General features: G+C 39.9%; 1 protein-coding gene across 1 annotated transcript in view; it reads left to right on the top strand.

The window, feature by feature from the left end:
* Nucleotides 1-23,202, top strand: part of RAD50 (RAD50 double strand break repair protein) — a 917,823-nt gene that overhangs the window by 36,995 nt on the left and 857,626 nt on the right. The window contains exon 2 of the mRNA XM_053719284.1: nucleotides 21,526-21,718. Coding sequence (XP_053575259.1) covers nucleotides 21,590-21,718 — 129 coding nt within the window. The 5' untranslated portion in view covers nucleotides 21,526-21,589. The remainder of the gene's footprint in view (nucleotides 1-21,525; nucleotides 21,719-23,202) is intronic.

Raw genomic sequence — 23,202 nt, 5'->3', positions numbered from 1 at the left:
TGCATTGTCTTGCTATCTTGCATTTGTTGATTGCGCAAGTCCAGTGTGTTGACTGGTCCTTTAACTTGATTAACATGCTAATAATTTCATTTGTGTTGTCATTTTATTAAATATTTTTGCAAATGAGGTTTAATCTATGTCTTTAGCTATTTTAGCTAGAAGAACTTTGTGATTTTAATCTTGGAATGCTAATTTGATTTCTAAAATCCATATTTCTTTTTTTCCAAGATAATCAATTATTTGGTTCATAATTGGATTCAATTCTTTAACTGTTACTCTGGGCTTCAAGATTGAGTTCTAAGACTAAAACTTTAAGCTTATATTAGTTTTCTGTTCTTACTAAGGAACGGAATCCTGAATTCTTCCCCAAGTAACATGTTTATAATTGGAAGTTTTTTTCTTCATTCATTTAAGCCTTTTAAAAGTTCAAAGTCAGCTCCCCAAATTTGCATGTAGGTGCGGTTCTTATTCCAGCTTGGCTGGTAAGGGGCAGGTTAAGACTTTTTTGAAATTTGTTTGGTTCTCTTCGGTCCAAACTTCTTAGACTTTGGGTACAGAATAGGATTCAGAGTAAAACCGTCTGTGAGAAGTCTTTTTTTCTCAATCATATTCCAGCTATTCCAGTAAGACTAACACTTTCCTGAAGTGTGTTTCAGACCTATATGTTTTGGGTACTGGTGAAGTGCGGCTAATCACTCATTGGGGCTCAAGCGCTGCTCAGACCTGGAGTTTTCTGGGGTATTTATTCCAGTTTCATTTTAGGAACTAGGTTTTGGGGTTTTATTCAAGACTATTCATTGTTCCAAAGATAGAAAATCGTTTTGAATTGTCATATAAGTGTACCATCTTTTAGAATGGTGTTTATATGGTCTATTCTGCCTTTTTGGTCAGTGATGGCATTATTTGTTTACAATAGATACAATAGATGCATATCTTCATTTTCTGTTTTCATTCAGATTATTTTTATTTTCTGAGATTCTCTTTTTTTGACAAGCATTACCAATTTGTTGCTTTTCCTTCTGGTCTAACGACAGCTCTAAGAATCTTTTCAAGGTTCTCAGTGTTCCTTATTTGGACGGTATCGTGGTACTGGCTCAGTCTTTTCGTTCTGCGGAATCTCATACGATTCAACTTTGTTGTTTCTTCAAGACATGGTTAGAGGATCTTTTTATCAAAAGCTCCTTGATTCCTCACACAAGGGTCACCTATTTTAGGTTTCCAGATAGATTGTGTCAATGTTTTTGTCTCTAACAGACAAGTGACAAGTTTATTAGGTTCCGTTTGTCGGAACCTTCAGTCTCTATTATTTCCTTCAAGTTGCTATATATGCATGGAAGTTTTAGGTTTCATGGCTGCAGCATTGGATTCGATTCCCTTTGCTCATTTCATAGGAAACCTTTCCAGTTTTTTATGCTGAATAATGGTGCAGGGATTCTAGGATATCACTTTTTATATCTTTGAATCCTAATGTTTAACTATCTTTGATTCAGTGGTTAAGATCACCATCATTTAGTTCTACAGGTCTCTTCGGTTCTTTGAACCTGGACCATGATCTCTACAGATGCAAGTCTTTTAGGTTGGGAGGCTGTCTGAGGATCTCTGTCAGCACAAGGGGTTTGGAAATCTCAGGAGGCGAGATTACCATTTGATATTTGGAACTCTGTGCATTCTCAGAGTTCTTCAGTTGGTTTCTTTTTGAAGAAGAGACGTTTATTGTTTTTTCAGACATTCAATGTCACAACTGTGGCGTATGTCAATCATCAGGGTGGGACTATCATTCCTTAGGCTGTGACAGAAGTATCTCAGATATTTGCTTGGGCTAAATCCAGCTCCTATCCAATTTCTGTGGTCTTTTTCCCAGGTATAGACAATTGGGAAGCGGATTATCTCTGTTAATCAAGCTTTACATCCGGGAGAATGGTCTCTTTACCCAGATATGTTTTTCAATTTTTCAGATGTGAGGGCTTCCAGAAATAGATCTGATGGCATCTCATCTAAACAAGGAACTTCCCAGGGGCCTATTCAGGTCCGGGGATCCTCAGGCGGAAGTAGTGTATGCATTGACACTTCCTTGGAATTATCAATCTGCCTATATTTTTTCATCTCTGGTCCTTCTTTTAAGAGTGATTTTCAAAATCATCAGAGAGCAATCTTTGGTGTGGCTGGTGGCTCCAGCATGACCACACAGGTTTTGGTATATGGTTCTTGTTCGGATGTCCAGTTGCCAATCTTGGTTACTTCTATTAAGGCCAGACCTTATATCTTAACATTCGTTTTTTTCATCAGGAATTCAAATTATTAATTTGATGGTATGAAAATTTAACGCTTAGTACTTAGTCATAGAAGTTTCTCTGACTCAGTAATTAATACTATGTTGCAGGCTCGTAAATCTGTGTCTAGTAGGATTTATTATCGAGTTTGGAAGATTTACATCTCATGATGCTCTTCTTATAAATTCTCTTGGCATTCTTTTAGAATTCCTAGGATTTTTTAGTTTCTTTATAAGGTTTTTGTCTGCAAGTTCCTTGAAAGGACAAATATCTGCTTTTCTCTGCTGTTTCACAGTAAGAATGGCTAAATCTTTATGATATTCATTGTTTTGTTCAGGCTTTGGTTCGTATCAAGCCTGTCATTAAGCCAATTTCTCCTCTTTGGAGACTTAATTTGATTCTGAAGGCTTTACAGGCTCTTCTGTTTGAGCATATGCTTTCTTTGGACATTAATTACTTTCATGGAAAGTATTGTTCTTTTTAGACATCTCTTCAGCTAGAACAGTTTTTGAATTATCTGTTCTTTCTTGTGAAGCTCCTTGTTCTGATTTTTCATCAGGATAAAGTGGTTTTTGCTGTCCTCATTTCAATTTTCACCTAAAGTTGTGAATTCTAACAACATTAGTGGAGGAATTATTGTCTTTTCATTGTGTCCTAATCCTAAGAATTCTTTGGTAAGATTCTTACATTCTTTGGATGTGGTAAGAGTTTTGAAATATTATGTTGAAGCTATTCAGATTTCAGACAGACTTCTAGTCTATTTGTTATCTTTCTGGTTTTAGGAAGGTCAGAAGGCTTCTGCCATTTCTTTGGCATCTTGGTTAAAGGTATTGATTCATCATGCTTATTAGGAGTCTGGTTAATCCCCGTCTCAGAGGATTACGGCTCATTCTATTAGGTCAGTTTCTACTTCCTGGGCTTTTTAAGAATGAAGCTTCTGTTGATCAGATTTGCAAAGCAATGACTTTGTCTTCTTTGCATACTTTTACTAAATTCTACCATTTTGATGTTTTCTCTTCTTTAGAAGCAGTTTTTGGTAGAATAGTACTTCAGGCAGCTGTTTCAGTTTGATTCTTCTGCTTATAATTTCAGTTTTTTTCATTATAAAAATTGAAACTTTTGATTTGGGTAGTGGATTAATTTTTCAGCGGAATTGGCTGTCTTTATTTTATCCCTCCCTCTCTAGTGACTCTTGCGTGGAAGTTCCACATCTTGGGTATCTTCTATCCCATACGTCACTAGCTCATGGACTCTTGCTAATTACATGAAAGAAAACATAATTTATGTAAGAACTTACCTGATAAATTAATTTTTCATATTAGCAAGAGTCCATGAGGCCCACCCTTTTTTGTGGTGGTTATGATTTTTTTGGTATAAAGCACAATTCTTCCAATTCCTTATTTTGATGCTTTCGCTCCTTTCTTATCACCCCACTTCTTGGCTATTCGTTAAACTGAATTGTGGGTGTGGTGAGGGGTGTATTTATAGGCATTTTAAGGTTTGGGAAACTTTGCCCCTCCTGGTAGGAATGTATATCCCATACATCACTAGCTCATGGACTCTTGCTAATATGAAAGAAATGAATTTATCAGGTAAGTTCTTACATAAATAATGTTTTTTTTCTGAATTGGTCATTATTTATTAAATCCTTCCCAACTAACACAATTGATCATTTAATATACCTATTTATACACTCAGAATTGGTTTTGCTGGGAGTATGGTAATTCATTGTTTCTACACAAGTATCCCGTTTACTAATTTTGTTTATTTTTTTCTCTCCCCCCCCCCTTTTTTTTCCTTTGTTTTGTTGTGATTTGTATGTCTTGTGAGTTATTCCTTGGTTGGGTTGATTGGTTAATTAATTTAAAATACCCCAACAGTATAATAAGGAACACTGAACCCAATTTTTTTCTTTCGTGATTCAGATAGAGCATGACATTTTAAGCAACTTTCTAATTTACTCATGTTATCAAATTTTCTTCATTCTCTTGGTATCTTTATTTGAAATGCAAGAATGCAAGTTTAGATGCCGGTCCATTTTTGGTGAACAACCTGGGTTGTTCTTGCTGATTGGTGGATAAATTCATCCACCAATAAAAAAGTGCTGTCCAGAGTCCTAAACGAAAAAAAGCGTAGATGCCTTCTTTTTCAATAAAGATAGCAATAGAACGAAGAAAAATTGATAATAGGAGTAAATTAGAAAGTTGCTTAAAATTGCATGCTCTATTTGAATCATGAAAGAAAATGTTTTTGTTCAGTGTCCCTTTAATTACACTGTTAGATTATAAATAAAGATATAACAAAAAAATACTGCATGCTCTATCTGAATCAAGAAAGAAAAAAATTGGGTTCAGTGTCCCTTTAAGTTAAAGCCAGAGTTTGTTTCCTATCAAATGTGTAAAAGCAAGGAAATATCTAACTTAAACTGCCCTCACTACCCCTTGGGAGCTTCTTTATGAAAACGTAAACTTTTGTATAAAAACATTTGGATGCTCCTACATTTTCTGGGCTGGTTTCTGGATTTTTATCAAACTTTTTGAGCTCTTTGTAGTCCCTACCAAAGATCATGGAACTGATGTGTGCAGATTAAGAAAATTAGACAAAAAAGTATTTAATTCATAGTATTTTTCTGCATTTTGAAATTTAAGGCATGTATATCCCCAGCCTGTATTTTTTTGTAATTTTTATTTGTAATGGAAATGAAACCACAACTCGACAAATCACAGTAGTCAGGGAACCAAAGCTTCTAACATTTTGCATTATTTTATGTACTAAATATGAATACAGAATGTGGCACCTAAATAAAATAAGTGGTGTCTGCTTCTCAATATTCTTGCAAGTTTTTAAATTTGATATACAGTATAGTTGTCAGTCCCTGGTAAATGCATACACTTCTACTAAAAATGAAGAACAAAACCAGGTAGGGTCAACTGGTGACACATGAGTCACATGTGGCCCTCGGTAATAGTTTTTGTGGCACCCTGTCTGAGTTTTGGAGACTTTTGGTCTGTGGACAACAAGGTGGTCACAACTCAAAAGAGCCCCCCTGGGTGGGAGTACAGCAGATACAAGATACATTGCAGCCTTACATAAAACTAGCCTTATGCGACTGGATATTTTTAGGAAATATATTATTATTTCTGTGATAAATAGCTATACATGTAAATGCATCCCTTAAAGGAACAGTAAAGTCATAATTAGACATTCATGATTTTGAGAGAGCATACAATTTTAACCCCTTAACGACCACGGACGTGCCAGGCACGTCCTACAAAAAACGGTCATTAACCACCAAGGACGTGCCTGGCACGTTCTCTGGGGTTTCAAGCTCTGCAAGCGATCTTGATCGTTTCCAGCCGCTTTCAGCGTATTGCAACGATGCTTCGATATTCAGGCATCATGCAATATCCTTTTTTAAGCAACCAATGCAGAGAGAGCCACTCTGTGGCCCTCTCTGCATCTGCCAGTGATGGTGCCGATCGTTGGAGTGGAGGGATAACAAGGAGGCGGATGGGTGACCCATTGCTGGAAGAGTTCCAGCTTGATATGAAGAGAGGTCCGGGAGCGTGCGTGAGGGGGTGGGACTGCTACACTAAGGAAAAATTTTAGTGAAAGGGAAGGAGGGAGAGGGGTGGATAAGTGTTGGGAAATTGATCTGGGAGAGGGAGGGCAGGCAGCTTCACTACAGAATTTTTCACTACAGCTTCACTACCAATTTTTTTTTTAATGGGGAAAAAAAAGCATAAAATTTAGCAAACTGGGTATTGGCAGACAGCTGCCAGTACCCAAGATGGTGGCAAATAGGTAGAGGAGGAGAGGTAGAGAGCTGTTTGGGGGGGATCAGGGAGGTTGGAGTGTAAGGGGGGATCCTACATTGCAGAATATATATTAAAAACAAATAATAATAAAAAAAAGCCTTTTATTTTAGTACTGGCAGACTTTCTGCCAGTACTTAAGATGGCGGCGACAATTGTGAGGTGGGGGAGGGAAGAGAGCTGTTTGAGAGGGGTCATGGAGGGATCAGGGGGTGGGATGTGTCAGGTGGGAGGCTGATCTCTACACTAAAGTTAAAATTAACCCTACAAGCTACCTAATTAACCCCTTCACTGCTGGGCATAATACAAGTGTGGTGCGCAGCGGCATTTAGCGGCCTTCTAGTTACCAAAAAGCAATGACAAAACCATATACTGTATGTCTGCTATTTCTGAACAAAGGGTTTCACAGAGAAGCATTTACAACCATTTGTGCCAAATATCAGTGAGAAACCTAAAGTTTGTGAAAAAGTTAGCGATTTTTTTTTTATTTGATCGCATTTGGTGGTGAAATGGTGGCATGAAATATACCAAAATGGGCCTAGATAAATACTTTGGGTTGTCTACTAAAAAAAATAATATACATGTCAAGGGATATTCAGGGATTCCTGACAGATATCAGTGTTCCAATGTAACTATCACTAATTTTGAAAAAGAAAAAAAATGGTTTGGAAATAGCAAATTGCAACTTGTTCTTATTGCCTTGTAACTTGCAAAAAAAGCAAAGAACATGTAAACATTGGGTATTTCTAAACTCAGGACACAATTAAGAAACTATTTAGCATGGGTGGTTTTTGGTGGTTGTAGATGTCTAACAGATTTTGGGGGTCAAAGTTAGAAAAAGTTTTATAATTTTTTTATAGTAAATATGACATAAATGGTATCTTTAGAAAGTCTATTTAATGGCGAGAAAAACAGTATATAATATGTGTGGGTACAGTAAATAAGTAAGAGGAAAATTACAGCTAAACACAAACACCGCAGAAATGTAAAAACAGCCTTAGTCTGTAAATTTTTTTTTAAAAATGGTCTGGTCACTAAGGGGTTAACATTTTTCCAATTTACTTCTTTGATTTAATTTGCTTCCTTCTCTTGTTATCCTTTGCTGAAAGGTTTATTTAGGACAGGTAAGCTCAGGAGCAGCAAAGAACCTAGGTTCTAGCTGCTGATTCTCATTGGCTCACCCATGTGTTCAGTTAGAAATCAGTAGTGCATTGCTGCTCCTTCATCAAATGATACCAAGAGAATTAAACAAATTTGATAATAGAAGTAAACTGGACAGTTGTTTAAAATTGTATGTTCTACCTAAATCATGAAAGAAAATGTTTGGGTTTCATGTCCCTTTAATGCTTCTAAAATACATAAACACAATTGTGTAGCAGTTGTATTTTTTGTATGTATTTGTATATACTGTGTTGTCACTGAATATGCAAATTTAAAACACTCTACAAAATTGTAAAAGTGGACAGTTCTTGACTTTGTGTAGAGTATTAGAAATATCAGATGTTTAATAAATGCAGTTTTGAAAAGGATTTGCAATGTGTACCAAATTGTTTTTTTATTCAACAATTGGCAATTAAACTTATATTTAAATAAACTTTTCCTCCCCACAGGGTTTTCTTGCGCAAGGTTTTACCTACATATATTGTGCCATGCCCTTTTTTTACACAATTTCTGTTCTTAAGTGTTTGGAAATACCCTTTTTATATGCTTAGGATTCACATAGTCATGGTGATTGTGCTATAATGTGAGCACTACTAAATCTGATACTATAACTACACAATTACAGAGTAGTATGTGTACACAATATATTGGACAGTCAAAATATCTAGGTTGAGGGGAGTTTCCTTTCCAAAGTCTGTGTGAAATGCTTCTAATTCTGAATTCCAATAACAAAATATGGCATGAAAAAGTGCTAAATTTCAAGCATTTCGGTTTTACCATTTCACACTACTTTGTTGAAAGTTTTTTCAATCATATTATAAGTTAAAGGGACAGTCAACACAAATTGATATTGTTTAAAAAGATAGATACTACCCATTCCCCAGTTTTGCACAACCAACATTGTTATATTAATATACTTTATAACATTGAAACCTCTAAATTTCTGCCGGTTTCTAAGGCACTACAGACAGCCACTTATCACATGCTTTTTTATTTGCTTTTCACAACAGGCGACTGCTAGTTCATGTGGGCCAAATAGATAACGTACTCACACCCATGGAGTTATTTAAGAGTCGAAACAACACAGCACTAATTAGCTAAAATGCAAGTCCATAGATAATAAAGTCATGTGATTAGGGGGCTGTCAGAAAATGCTTAGATACAAGGTAATCAGAGATAAAAAGTGTATTAACCCTTTTATGACCAGGCTATTTTGTCTACGTTGTTCCTATCTAGACAAATTTAAATCACGATTTCAATGATGTGATTAGGTCAGGGGGGCGTCCATATGACGCTAGGCACGCCCTCCAGACCGCAATCCCATTCACAAAGCGCCATTGACTTCAGTACAGCCAAACGGCTAGGACGTTCCATGCTGTCCTTACTGCGCTAAAGCCCAGCTCAGTTAAGATGGCATGGAACGTACTAACGTTGGGAAGAGGTTAATATAACCATGTTGGTTATGCAAAACTGGGGAATGGATAATAAAGCAATTATCTTTTAAAACAATAACAATTCTGGTGTAGACTATCCCTTTACCTTTCAAAGTTTTTGTGTTTACCATCACAAATGATATGATGTTCTTATCAGCTTACCAGAATCTTAGAAAATGACTTAAGGTTGCAGAAATAGCTTACATGGTAAACAAGAGCATACTAGTCATTATTTTCTAAATATTGCAATCAATCACTTAATGCTATCACATTTAGCATCTGTTCTCCTTCACCAATACAAATTATTGACACAAAAGCAGAAGATAAAATCTATTTTCTCACTTTGCAAACCTTGCATTTAATGCAGAAAATGTGTTGAACTATATTTCACCTTAAAGGGACATGAAATACACATTTTTCTTTCAGGGGTCAAATAAAACATTTAATTTGAAACAACTTTTTAATTTATTTCAATTATATTTTCTTCTTTCTCTTGGCATCTTTTTTTGAAAAGCAGGGACATAAACTCAGAAGCGTGCATGGGTCTGGACTCTGGAGCACTATATAACAGCAGTTTTGCAAGAATGTTATCCATTTGCAAGAGCACTAGATAACAGCACTATTTACTGCTATGTAGGGCTCCAGACCTATCTCTTCAGCAAAGAACGTCATGGAAACAAAGCAAATTTGATAACGGCAATAAACTGGAAACTTTTTTTTTAAAATGTTATGCTCTGTATTAATCACAAATGGAAATTTTGGGGTTTCATGTCCCTTTAAAAATATTTTGATATAATTTATTTGGATACCTGGAAATTTGTGTTTGTTTAGTAAAATTTGGATCTGAACCCTTATACCAAGAATACAACTTAAAGAAGCTAGCAGTTGTTGTTATGTGATTGTTATTAATATACTGATCTTATTACAGCAATAAACAAACAAAACTGAAGGAACTTAAAGTGATGGTAAACTTTCTACTTTTTATAATTTAGACCCTGAATGTTAGGGATATTTTAGATGGACTCTAATTGAACATCTGCTGCACCTCTCTGAACATCTGCTGCACCTCTCTTCATTGGCTCCCCATTCACAGCAGAATTAAATTCAAAATCCTCACCCTTACCTACAAAGCTCTCACCAACGCCGCTCCCCACTACCTATCCTCTCTATTCAACAAATATACTCCAGCCCGCCCACTAAGCTCCTTGCATCTTCGACTATCGCCTCTTCCCATGCTAGACTGCCGGACTTCTGTCGTGCAGAACCTACCCTCTGGAACACTCTCCCTCATGCTTTCCCCTAATCTTTCTTCTTTCAAATGCTCCCTGAAGACTTTTTTGTTCAGAGAAGCCTACCACCTAACTCGGTAATAAATTAATTTCAATTACCTAACATTTCCCTCATATAACTATGCATTAACATCTTTTTCAATCTTGCAGTCCTCACCTCCTACCCTTCTAGATTGTAAGTTCCCACGGGAATAGGGCCCTCAATTCCTCCTGTATGTGTTTGTAAATTTTGTCCTATCTCTTACAAGTTTTATATCATTGTTTTATTTAAAGGAATAGTAAACCCCAAAATTTTCTTTTAGGATTCAGATAGAACATACAATTTTAAACAACTTTCCAATTTAATTTTATTATCACATTTTCTTCATTTGCTTGTTATCCATTGCACTACTGACAGGAAGCTGAAAATATCTATTTAGCCAATCACAAGAGACAAATGTGTGCAGGCACCAATTAGCAGCAGCTCCCACTAGTGTATGATATGTGCGTATTCATTTTTTAACCAGGTATACTAAGAGAACTAAGCACATTTGAAAATAGAAGTGAATTTAAAAGTGTCTTAAAATGACATGCTCTGTCTGAATCATGCAAGTTTAATTTTGACTTTCCTATCCATTTAAATTAATTGTACCCATGGACAGCGCTGCAGAACATGTTGGCGCTTCATAAATAAAGTATAATAATAATACTTCTAATGAAGATGCACTTTAACTTACTTTTATCTAGCTGTGATATTCTAATACCGCATGCTCCTACCACCCACTTCAAAAGTAATATATTTTGTGATCTAACGCTTTGAACTATTCTCCAATCAGCGCTCTAGCTACAATTAAAGTGCCAGAGAGAGAGCGCTGATTTAGAACAGATCAAACCGTTAGCTCACAAAATATATTACTTTCTTCTGTTATGTGTGATCAGTCCACGGGTCATCATTACTTCTGGGATATAACTCCTCCCCAACAGGAAATGCAAGAGGATTCACCCAGCAGAGCTGCATATAGCTCCTCCCCTCTACGTCAGTCCCAGTCATTCTCTTGCACCCAACGACTAGATAGGATGTGTGAGAGGACTATGGTGATTATACTTAGTTTTTATGACTTCAATCAAAAGTTTGTTATTTTAAAATAGCACCGGAGCGTGTTATTACTTCTCTGGCAGAGTTTGAGGAAGAATCTGACAGAGATTTTTTACTATGATTTTAACCGGAGTCGTTAAGATCATATTGCTGTTCTCGACCATCTGAGGGAGGTAAAGGCTTCAGATCAGGGGACAGCGGGCAGATGAATCTGCATTGAGGTATGTGGCAGTTTTTATTTTCTGAATGGAATTGATGAGAAAAGCCTGCCATACCGTTAAAATGACATGTATGTATACACTTCAGTATTCTGGGGATGGTATTTCACCGGAACTACTGTGTTAAAGGTCACTAATCCTTTTAATAACTATTCTCATGTTAAACGTTTTTGCTGGAATGTAGAATCGTTTACATTGCTGAGGTACTGTGTGAATAAATGTTTGGGCATTATTTTCCACTTGGCAGTTTTTTGCTTTAATTGTGACAGTTTCGTTTCTCTTCACTGCTGTGTGGGAGAGGGAGGGGCCGTTTTTGGCGCTCTTTGCTACGCATCAAAAAATTCCAGTCAGCTACTTTTATATTTCCTGCATGATCCGGTTCATCTCTGACAGATCTCAGGGGTCTTCAAACTTCTTTGAAGGGAGGTAAATTCTCTCAGCAGAGCTGTGAGAATTCTTATAGTGACTGTGTATAAAAAACGTTGTTTTGTTTTCTTATGTACAAATTTAATTAGTGTTGTTTTTTACTAATGGGAACAAACCTTTGCTAAAAGTTGTGTTGTTTTAAAATTTGATGCAATAACTGTTTTTCAGTTCATTATTTCAACTGTCATTTAATCGTTAGTACCTCTTTGAGGCACAGTGCCTTTTTTTGCTAAAAAAGATTATAACCAAGTTGTAAGTTTTTTTGCTAGTGTGTTAAACATGTCTGACTCAGAGGAAGATATCTGTGTCATTTGTTCCAATGCCAAGGTGGAGCCCAATAGAAATTTATGTACTAACTGTATTGATGCTACTTTAAATAAAAGTCAATCTGTACAATGTGAACAAATTTCACCAAACAGCGAGGGGAGAGTTATGCCGACTAACTCGCCTCACGCGACAGTACCTGCATCTCCCGCCCGGGAGGTGCGTGATATTTTGGCGCCTAGTACATCTGGGCGGCCATTACAGATAACATTACAAGATATGGCTACTGTTATGACTGAAGTTTTGTCTAAATTACCTGAACTAAGAGGCAAGCGTGATCACTCTGGGGTGAGAACAGAGTGCGCTGACAATGCTAGGGCCATGTCTGATACTGCGTCACAGCTCGCAGAGCATGAGGACGGAGAGCTTCATTCTGTGGGTGACGGTTCTGATCCAAACAGATTGGACTCAGATATTTCAAATTTTAAATTTAAATTGGAGAACCTCCGTGTACTACTAGGGGAGGTCTTAGCAGCTCTCAACGATTGTAACACTGTTGCAATACCAGAGAAACTGTGTAGGTTGGATAAATACTTTGCGGTACCGGCGAGTACTGACGTTTTTTCCTATACCTAAGAGACTAACTGAAATTGTTACTAAGGAGTGGGATAGACCCGGTGTGCCGTTCTCACCCCCTCCAATATTTAGAAAGATGTTTCCAATAGACGCCACCACTCGGGACTTATGGCAAACGGTCCCCAAGGTGGAGGGAGCAGTTTCTACTTTAGCTAAGCGTACCACTATCCCGGTGGAGGATAGCTGTGCTTTCTCAGATCCAATGGATAAAAAATTAGAGGGTTACCTTAAGAAAATGTTTGTTCAACAAGGTTTTATATTACAACCCCTTGCATGTATCGCGCCGATTACGGCTGCGGCAGCATTTTGGATTGAGTCGCTTGAAGAGAACCTTAGTTCCTCTACGCTAGACGACATTACGGACAGGCTTAGAGTCCTTAAACTAGCTAATTCTTTCATTTCGGAGGCCGTAGTACATTTAACCAAACTTACGGCTAAGAACTCAGGATTCGCCATACAGGCACGCAGGGCACTGTGGCTAAAATCCTGGTCAGCTGATGTTACTTCTAAGTCCAAATTACTTAATATACCTTTCAAGGGGCAGTCCTTATTCGGGCCCGGTTTGAAAGAAATTATCGCTGACATTACGGGAGGTAAGGGCCACGCCCTACCTCAAGACAAGGCCAAAGCTAAGGCTAGACAGTCTAATTTTCGTCCCTTTCGGAATTTCAAAACAGGAGCAGCATCAACCTCCACTGCACCAAAACAGGAAGGAGCTGTTGCTCGTTACAGGCAAGGCTGGAAGCCTAACCAGTCCTGGAACAAAAGCAAGCAGGCCAGGAAACCTGCTGCTGCCCCAAAGACAGCATGAACCGAGAGCCCCCGATCCGGGACCGGATCTAGTAGGGGGCAGACTCTCTCTCTTCGCCCAGGCCTGGGCAAGAGATGTTCAGGATCCCTGGGCACTAGAGATCATATCTCAGGGATACCTTCTAGACTTCAAATTATCTCCCCCAAGAGGGAGATTTCATCTGTCAAGGTTGTCAACAAACCAGATAAAGAAAGAAGCGTTTCTACGCTGCGTACAAGATCTGTTAACAATGGGAGTGATCCATCCGGTTCCGTGGTCGGAACAAGGACAAGGGTTCTACTCAAACCTGTTTGTGGTTCCCAAAAAAGAGGGAACTTTCAGGCCAATCTTAGATTTAAAGACTCTAAACAAATTCCTAAGAGTTCCATCGTTCAAAATGGAAACTATTCGGACAATCTTACCCATGATCCAAGAGGGTCAGTACATGACCACGGTGGATTTAAAGGATGCTTACCTTCACATACCGATCCACAAAGATCATCACCGGTATCTAAGGTTTGCCTTCTTAGACAGGCACTACCAGTTTGTAGCTCTTCCATTCGGATTGGCTACGGCTCCAAGAATCTTCACAAAGGTTCTGGGTGCCCTTCTAGCGGTACTAAGACCGCGAGGGATTTCGGTAGCTCCGTACCTAGACGACATTCTAATACAAGCTTCAAGCTTTCAAACTGCCAAGTCTCATACAGAGTTAGTTCTGGCATTTCTAAGGTCGCATGGATGGAAAGTGAACGAAAAGAAGAGTTCTCTCTTTCCTCTCACAAGAGTTCCATTCTTGGGGACTCTTATAGATTCTGTAGAAATGAAGATTTACCTGACAGAGGACAGGTTAACAAAACTTCAAAATGCATGCCGCGTCCTTCATTCCATTCAACACCCGTCAGTAGCTCAATGCATGGAGGTGATCGGCTTAATGGTAGCGGCAATGGACATAGTACCTTTTGCACGCCTACACCTCAGACCGCTGCAATTATGCATGCTAAGTCAGTGGAATGGGGATTACTCAGATTTGTCCCCTACTCTGAATCTGAATCAAGAGACCAGAAATTCTCTTCTATGGTGGCTTTATCGGCCACACCTGTCCAGGGGGATGCCATTCAGCAGGCCAGACTGGACAATTGTAACAACAGACGCCAGCCTACTAGGTTGGGGCGCTGTCTGGAATTCTCTGAAGGCTCAGGGACTATGGAATCAGGAGGAGAGTCTCCTTCCAATAAACATTCTGGAATTGAGAGCAGTTCTCAATGCCCTTCTGGCTTGGCCCCAGTTAATAACTCGGGGGTTCATCAGGTTTCAGTCGGACAACATCACGACTGTAGCTTACATCAACCATCAGGGAGGGACAAGAAGCTCCCTAGCAATGATGGAAGTATCAAAGATAATTCGCTGGGCAGAGTCTCACTCTTGCCACCTGTCAGCAATCCACATCCCGGGAGTGGAGAACTGGGAGGCGGATTTCTTGAGTCGCCAGACTCTTCATCCGGGGGAGTGGGAACTTCATCCGGAGGTCTTTGCCCAAATACTTCGACGTTGGGGCAAACCAGAGATAGATCTCATGGCGTCTCGCCAGAACGCCAAACTTCCTCGCTACGGGTCCAGATCCAGGGATCCGGGAGCAGTTCTGATAGATGCTTTGACAGCACCTTGGAACTTCAGGATGGCTTATGTGTTTCCACCCTTCCCGCTGCTTCCTCGATTGATTGCCAAAATCAAACAGGAGAGAGCATCAGTAATTCTAATAGCACCTGCTTGGCCACGCAGGACTTGGTATGCAGATCTAGTGGACATGTCATCCTGTCCGCCTTGGTCTCTACCTCTAAGACAGGACCTTCTGATACAGGGTCCATTCAAACATCAAAATCTAACTTCTCTGAAGCTGACTGCTTGGAAATTGAACGCTTGATTTTATCAAAACGTGGTTTTTCTGAGTCGGTTATTGATACCCTGATTCAGGCTAGGAAGCCTGTTACCAGAAGGATTTACCATAAAATATGGCGGAAATACCTATACTGGTGCGAATCCAAAGGTTACTCCTGGAGTAAGGTTAGGATCGCTAGGATATTGTCTTTTCTACAAGAAGGTTTAGAAAAGGGTTTATCAGCTAGTTCATTAAAGGGACAGATTTCAGCTCTGTCCATCTTGTTACACAGACGTCTGTCAGAAAATCCAGACGTCCAGTCCTTTTGTCAGGCTTTAGCTAGGATCAAGCCTGTGTTTAAAGCTGTTGCTCCACCATGGAGTTTAAACTTAGTTCTTAACGTTTTACAGGGTGTTCCGTTTGAACCCCTTCATTCCATTGATATAAAAATGTTATCTTGGAAAGTTCTGTTTTTAATGGCTATTTCCTCGGCTCGAAGAGTCTCTGAGTTATCAGCCTTACATTGTGATCCCCTTATCTGATTTTTCACTCAGACAAGGTAGTTCTGCGTACTAAACCTGGGTTCTTACCTAAGGTAGTCACTAACAGGAACATCAATCAAGAGATTGTTGTCCCATCCTTGTGTCCAAATCCTTCTTCAAAGAAGGAACGTCTTTTACACAATCTGGATGTAGTTCGTGCCCTCAAGTTCTACTTGCAGGCAACTAAAGATTTTCGCCAAACTTCTTCCTTGTTTGTCGTTTACTCTGGACAGAGGAGAGGTCAAAAAGCTTCTGCTACCTCTCTCTCTTTTTGGCTTCGTAGCATAATACGTTTAGCCTATGAGACTGCTGGACAGCAGCCTCCTGAAAGAATTACAGCTCACTCCACTAGAGCTGTGGCTTCCACTTGGGCCTTTAAGAATGAGGCCTCTGTTGAACAGATTTGCAAGGCTGCAACTTGGTCTTCGCTTCATACTTTTTCCAAATTTTACAAATTTGACACTTTTGCTTCTTCGGAGGCTATTTTTGGGAGAAAGGTTCTTCAGGCAGTGGTTCCTTCTGTATAATGAGCCTGCCTATCCCTCCCGTCATCCGTGTACTTTTGCTTTGGTATTGGTATCCCAGAAGTAATGATGACCCGTGGACTGATCACACATAACAGAAGAAAACATAATTTATGCTTACCTGATAAATTCCTTTCTTCTGTTGTGTGATCAGTCCACGGCCCGCCCTGTTTTAAGGCAGGTAAATATCTTTTAAATTATACTCCAGTCACCACTTCACCCTTGGTTACTCCTTTCTCGTTGTTTCTTGGTCGAATGACTGGGACTGACGTAGAGGGGAGGAGCTATATGCAGCTCTGCTGGGTGAATCCTCTTGCATTTCCTGTTGGGGAGGAGTTATATCCCAGAAGTAATGATGACCCGTGGACTGATCACACAACAGAAGAAAGGAATTTATCAGGTAAGCATAAATTATGTTTTTGAAGTGGGCGGCATGAGCATGCAGTATTAGAATACCACAACTAGATTAATGAACTAGTCGTGGTTCATTAGAAGTGATCAATTAAAGTCCATCTAAAATATCACTAACATTCATGGTCTGGTTATAAAAAGTGGAAGGTTTACCATCACTGTAACATGTTGTTTTTCTTCTTAAATGGAAAGAGTCCACAGCTGCATTCATTACTTTTGGGAAATAAGAACCTGGCCACCAGGAGGAGGCAAAGACACCCCAGCCAAAGGGTTAAATACTCCTCCCACTTCCCTCATCCCCCAGTCATTCTTTGCCTTTCATCCCAGGAGGTTGGCAGAGAAGTGTCAGAATTTAATTTGATCTTATGGAGGGTAGTACTCTTCGACAGGAGTTTTAAGTAGTCCTGTCAGTCTCTCAGTGAGGGCTTGAATGAAAGTTAGAGTCCGGAGATGAAGGGAGAGTGTTTCTGCAAAACCATCCCGACTCATGTTAACGGCTCCTCAAGCAATCGGCGTTGTCGAACTTCGCTCCACTGCCTGCTTTCTTCTCTCAAGTCCATGGCGGAGGCGATGCTACTATCCGTCACACTTGAAGGGCCGTGTTCCTGTTCCACGGCGTAGATTCCGGTAAAATCGTTTCATTTTCTTTCTTCGTGAATGTTCTGTAATACAGATGTTTTCCCGAGAGGCTACCACATTGCCGGACTAACTATAACATAAGGGTCTCAGTGAGTCTCCTTTTAGTATCTTGGAATCAAGGGTTAATATCTCCTAAGGGAGGTTATTGAACAGGTTTTTTTTTTTAATCATGTTTGTTACGTGATTCAATCTGCTTATGTGTAGTGTTAAATGTGTTCATGGGATGCAACATAAAGGCCTTTGGAAGTGACGTGACCTTATGGTTGGGCGCGCTTTTTTTGGACTATACGGTTCACCTTCTGGCCGGGCGTGATTACGCTCCATCTTCCATTTCCGCATTCCTGACCGCGTGGCGACGGATAAATTTTAGTTCGCAGGGGTCTGGTTCATAGAAGGTGGTGAGTACCCCAGCCATTGTGGGTGTCAGGTGCGGTTTTATTTTGTTTTGTCTTATAATCCATATTGGCATATTCTCTACCCAGTTATGGAGGATTCTGATGCTGAAACTGTTCAAATTTCAGATTCTTCGTACAGGAAAGAATCTGGATTGGCCTCGTTGACACAAGTCAATCAGTTATGTTCGGTGTGCCGTATTAGAGCGCCTTGTTCCTCGGGCTCGGGGACTCAAGGGACAGCTGAGCCATCTGCCTCTGGGGGTCCTGTCCTCCAAGAGGCGAGTTCCCTGCCGCTTTATACTTCTACACATGCGGGTAACCCAGATTATGATTATTCCTCCATGCAGGGCGGTTTGTTTCCCCCGGAGGTTGCAGCACCACATCCACATATTCTTGGCGATTATTCGTCTGCAGAGTTTAGACGTTTATGCACAATTGTGCTCGTGCCCTATTGTCCCGGGTCTACCGCCTTGGGGAGGGCCTGTACAGTTCCCTGAGGGTGTAGCTGTCCCTGAGTGTTGTGCCTTTCATTACAGAGTTGTGTGCCTTCACGTCTTACTCAGACATGTTTTTCAGTTATTAAATAACCCTATCCTTAACGGATACAGGAATTTTTAGTTTGCTTCTTCGAATGGTGCACCTCATTAGACATGTGGGGATGATGTAATCTCCTGACTGTTATTTATTGAGATCCTTCCCAGTTTTTTGGAAGAGTAGGGCTCCGTTTGGCTGGTTCTGTGGGTGGGCCTTTTTTTTTTCTTGGGCGTTAACCTACGGGTTGCCTTATATTTTCTTTTTATCCGATTAGGATGTCTTTTATTTTGTTTTTTTCCTTCGGGAATCTTAAACCTGGGATCGATACTCTGTTACTTCTGCGGAAGTGTTTTTGGGGACATGTTAGTCCTATGGTTGTTTTTTTCCCTTCTGAGGGAGGATTTATGCAGCTGGACGGTTAGGACCCTGGTTGCAGGCTGGTCCTGTTGGGTTCGGTTCTGTCTTGGGGCTGTTCAGATACGTGGCGCTGTTCTGCTTGGCTGGTCCAGTCGAGGCGCCGATTGCTTATGTTATTATTATTTTACAGTTTTCATCTAAGCATTCTAGAAGGATTGTCTCAGTCCTTTTATAGCCTTAAATCTGGATGACTGGGTCAGTGGTGTTTCCGCTGCGTCACTCTCTCTTGGTCTGGTGTTATCGGACCCTAGAGCTCCCTTCCCCACGTAGTGGAGGGTTGGGGGCCTTAGTGCCCTCTTCCCGCCGTCTTGAGCGGTTGGCCGTTTTTAAGGCACGGGACTTGCCCTTTGTGAACTTGGTCCTCAGCAGCTATTTTAGGAGACCTTTGGGTCTTCCTCCGTTGTCTCCGTGTGGGTTAGGTCTCCTTTTAGGGACCTGTGTTCCTCTCTGGGAGATGGTTGTCCCTGTTAGGGACTCTGGGTGTGGTCTCCTTGGGCTTCGCTTTGGTTCTTCCCGGAGCTGGGGATGCTTCGCGCCTTTTTCTCCCTGTGATCCTCTTTTTGTATGGAGGTGATGTGGAGACTAGCCTTGCTTGAGGGGTTTTGGCCTTGCAGTATATTCCTTGCCTTGTGTCCTGAGGCTGCTTGTGAGTCTAGGGGCCCTAGGGTCGTTGTACGACTTTTCCCACCTTGGCTCCTTTGGAGTGTTGGACTCAGGCAAGGGGTGTTCCCTACCTTAGGTCGGCACTTGCTAGTTCTTCTCATTATCCTGGTTAATCTGGATATGCATTGATATCCCCTGTGATCTGGTTTTTCATATCAGACGGGGTGTTACATTCTCGGGTATTGTTTGTTTAAACAATTGGGGGCCCGGACCTGTTTTCTCCCTGGAGTTTCCGGTTGCTGAGGCTTCGCTCAGCGTTTTCCCTTGTGGATCCCGTTGTGGGTTGTTACCAGACTTTTAGGCTTAAGGGCTGGTTTGGTGTTCCCCAGTTCCTGGGAACTTGGGCTATGTCCTTACTCGGACTACTTGACCTGATCATGGTTGGCCAGGTTTTCTGAGTGACTGTTGCTCATTGGGCTGTTCTGAGCCTTATGGTCGGATTCCCTGAGTCAGCTTGCTGTAGTAACCCTTTGAATTTATTGTTCTGCAGACTAATGGGTTTGCAGTGTCTCTGCTGCGGCTATTGCTCATGGCCTATGTGTTAGCAAGCTAGTCTTAGGGGAATCCCTTCCAAGGTGCTTCTGTGTTGGGGATTGATTTCTCCTTTAGCCTGGGGCTTTGTGGCTTGTGGACAGGTGCTGCCTTTTGGCCCCATCCCTTTTCTTAGGATGAGGGCTTCTCAGCAGTATTCTTCTGTGTCATCCAGATGCTTTCTGCGTGTTCTTGACTCAGGGTTTCGTCTTGGTCGTTACACTTTTTTTTGATAGAATACTTTGTATTTTAGGTTTGGACAATGTGAGGACTCTGTCTTCAGTTGTCTTTCAGTGCTTGCATGAGGTTTGAGAGTACAGTTTCTCTGTTCCTGTGCCGGTCTTATAACTCTGTTTTTTGCCGGGTATAGGCGTAGCTTCCCCTTATCTGTCAGGACCTATTTGGGTCTTGCAAGCCCGGGTCGCTATTAGGGGTTTTTCCTTTTTGGATGTGGTGTACTCCCGGTTTTCCTTGGGTTCTCCCTTACCTTGTCCTTTGGGAGTTCAGGCTGGTGTTCCCTTCATTAGTGTCGGGTGTCTCCCGGAAGACTGTTGGATCAGTTGAGTCCCATTTGTGGTATCTAGCTAGGCTGTTAGACTATCTGCGGGTCAGTGTCCTTGGGGCTTTTCCTTTTAAGTTCTCTTGGCTTCGGACGAAGCAGGGTTTTTTGTTGGGCAGTGGTTTCAGGCTGGTGTCCTCAGAATGGGCCGCCTATTGTACCCTCCCGTCTTGGCATTCAGTGTCCTCTATAGCTTGGGTATTGTTTTCCAAAAGTAATGAATGCAGCTGTGGACTCTTTCCATTTAAGAAGAAAAACATAAATTATGCTGACCTGATTCTTTTCTTCTGATGGAAAGAGTTCACAGCTCCCCATCCGTAATTTTTATGTGGGGCGTCCTTTTTTATTCTTCTGGCACCTTATACCCTAAAATTTCTTCTATTGTTCTTTGTTCCTCGGCTGAATGACGAGGGGATGAGGGAAGTGGGAGGAGTATTTAAAGGGACACTATACCCACATTTTTTCTTTCATGATTCAGTTATAGCATGCAATTGTACTCCTATTTTCATTTTTTCTTCGTTCTCTTGCTATCTCTATTTAAAAAGCAGAAATGTGATGCATAGGAGCCGGCACATTTTTGGTTGAGAACCTGGGTTATGCTTGCTTATTAGTGGGTAGATGTAAGCCTCCAATAAGCAAGCGCTATCCATGGTGCTAAACATACAATGGGCTGTCTGCTAAGATTTACAGTCCTGCTTTTAAAATAAAGATACCAAGAGAACGAAGAAAAATTGATAATAGGAGTAAATTAGAAAGTTGCTTAAAATATCATGCTCTATCTGAATCATGAAAGAAATAAATTGGGTTCAGTGTCCCTTTAAGCCTTTGGTTGGGGTGTCTTTGCCTCCTCCTGGTGGCCAGGTTCTTATTTCCCAAAATTAATGAATGCAGCTGTGGACTCTCCTTCAGAAGAAAAGAAAATTATCAGGTAAGCATAATTTATGGTTTTTTGTTGGTGAGGTAGTAAAAAGCGTTTCTTAGAGTTGCCACCGGATGATTTTATTACAAATACACTACTGAGTATAACATTTTTACCAGGAGCATTGTCTCTTTTCAGGGATAAACCAGTGACACAATACATCTCTGCAATACCAAAGGGAAAAAAAAAAGAATCAGCAAAGATGTCAAAAATCGAGAAGATGAGCATCATGGGAGTTCGGAGCTTTGGGGTAGAAGATAAAGACAAACAAGTCATCAGCTTTTTCACCCCGCTGACTATTTTAGTAGGACCCAATGGAGCAGGGAAGACTGTAAGTCATTGTCTTGTTAATGATTATTTTTTGTAATAATATGTTCCATAGTATTATATAAAGCTTAGTGCGAAAAGTCCAAATGAAAACAGTCACAATGTAGCACAACCGTTTATAGATGTATAAAATTAAGAGCCAGGATTTGCAAAGGACTGGCGTTGAATCTGAAAATGTTGCATTCTTGCTACAGAATAAGATATCGGCCAAGTCTAAACATTTTTAAACGAATTAATATCTTGTTTGCTACAATTGTTTTTATGTAGCCAAACTCCACCCACTATTCCAGGCTTGATTCTATAGACAACAAGGCTAGCCATGTTTATTAGGTTCACATAAGTGTATTTTTTTCCAGGTGTTATCTGTTTAACCCAGGTAGGAGAATAAATATATGTAGCAAGGTTATTCTTGTTCTTTGCAAAAGAACAAGTGCGGGTGGGGAGCGCTCAAAAAGAAGCTGCGAGTTGGACTATCTATTTGAAAACAATAGTGTATATTTAAAGCAATATGTGTGACGTCTTTAAAAGGTTTTAGAAAAAATATACATTGATAGTTACTGTAGTTGTAAATTAGTGTCCTTTCAGTTTCTAATTAGAGTTGGTCAGCAGGGTGTTCTTTATCAATATCTTGTAGTGAAATATGTGAAAAAAATGTGCTATATTGCACTAAAATTCTACTTAAATACGTGCACAGAAAAAGGGAAAGTATAACTTATGTGTCAAAATCCTGTCTATTGGATGTGAATAAAGGGTTTGTTTGTTTGTTTGTTTGTTTAGCAAACTATTTATATAAATAGAATAATATTCTAAGAACGTGTTGGGTAGTACAATAGAGTATTTAATCTATAGGTAGATAATATAGCATGGGTACTGATATATCTGGTTCCAAGTAACAAGTGTATTGTGTGTTTAACTTCTATTTAGCCCACTGTTATACAAAATGAAAAATAAAAACGGATCCGTTAGCATAGGTAATAGTATATCTAGTTTCAAGTGACAAGTGTATCGTGTGTTACTTCTATTTAGCCCACTGTTATACAAAATGAAAATGAAAATAAAAACGGATTCGTTTCTGCAGAGTAAAAATGTTATACTTTACTGTATTTGAAATAAACAATTTAAACTATGATGATAACATTATCATAACATTTACAAAATTTCTAATGTTGCAACATATAGCAGCTACTATATTATAAAAAGGGGTTCCAACTAAGTATATAGGATTGACAAAGCATACAAGATTTGCGTATATTCACAAAGTAATGTTCATGAACACGATTGCAAATAAGTATATATTTGGATTTTAACGATCTGAGAGACAAAGTCATAAGTTGTGGCCACAACTGTATCTGAAACTGTATCCAAAGTTATTGTTAAAAGTTCTCTGTTTTCAAAGTAATTAAAACTCCATTTGTTTAGGAGAAATAAAATGGTGCTCCCCCTTACCGGACCTCCGATATCCCTTACCTCCTATTTCTTTGGTGGGTT

The sequence above is a fragment of the Bombina bombina genome, chromosome 6, assembly GCF_027579735.1.
Source record: "Bombina bombina isolate aBomBom1 chromosome 6, aBomBom1.pri, whole genome shotgun sequence".
Classification (NCBI taxonomy): Eukaryota; Metazoa; Chordata; class Amphibia; order Anura; family Bombinatoridae; genus Bombina; species Bombina bombina.
This window is presented reverse-complemented; position numbering and strand designations above follow the sequence as displayed.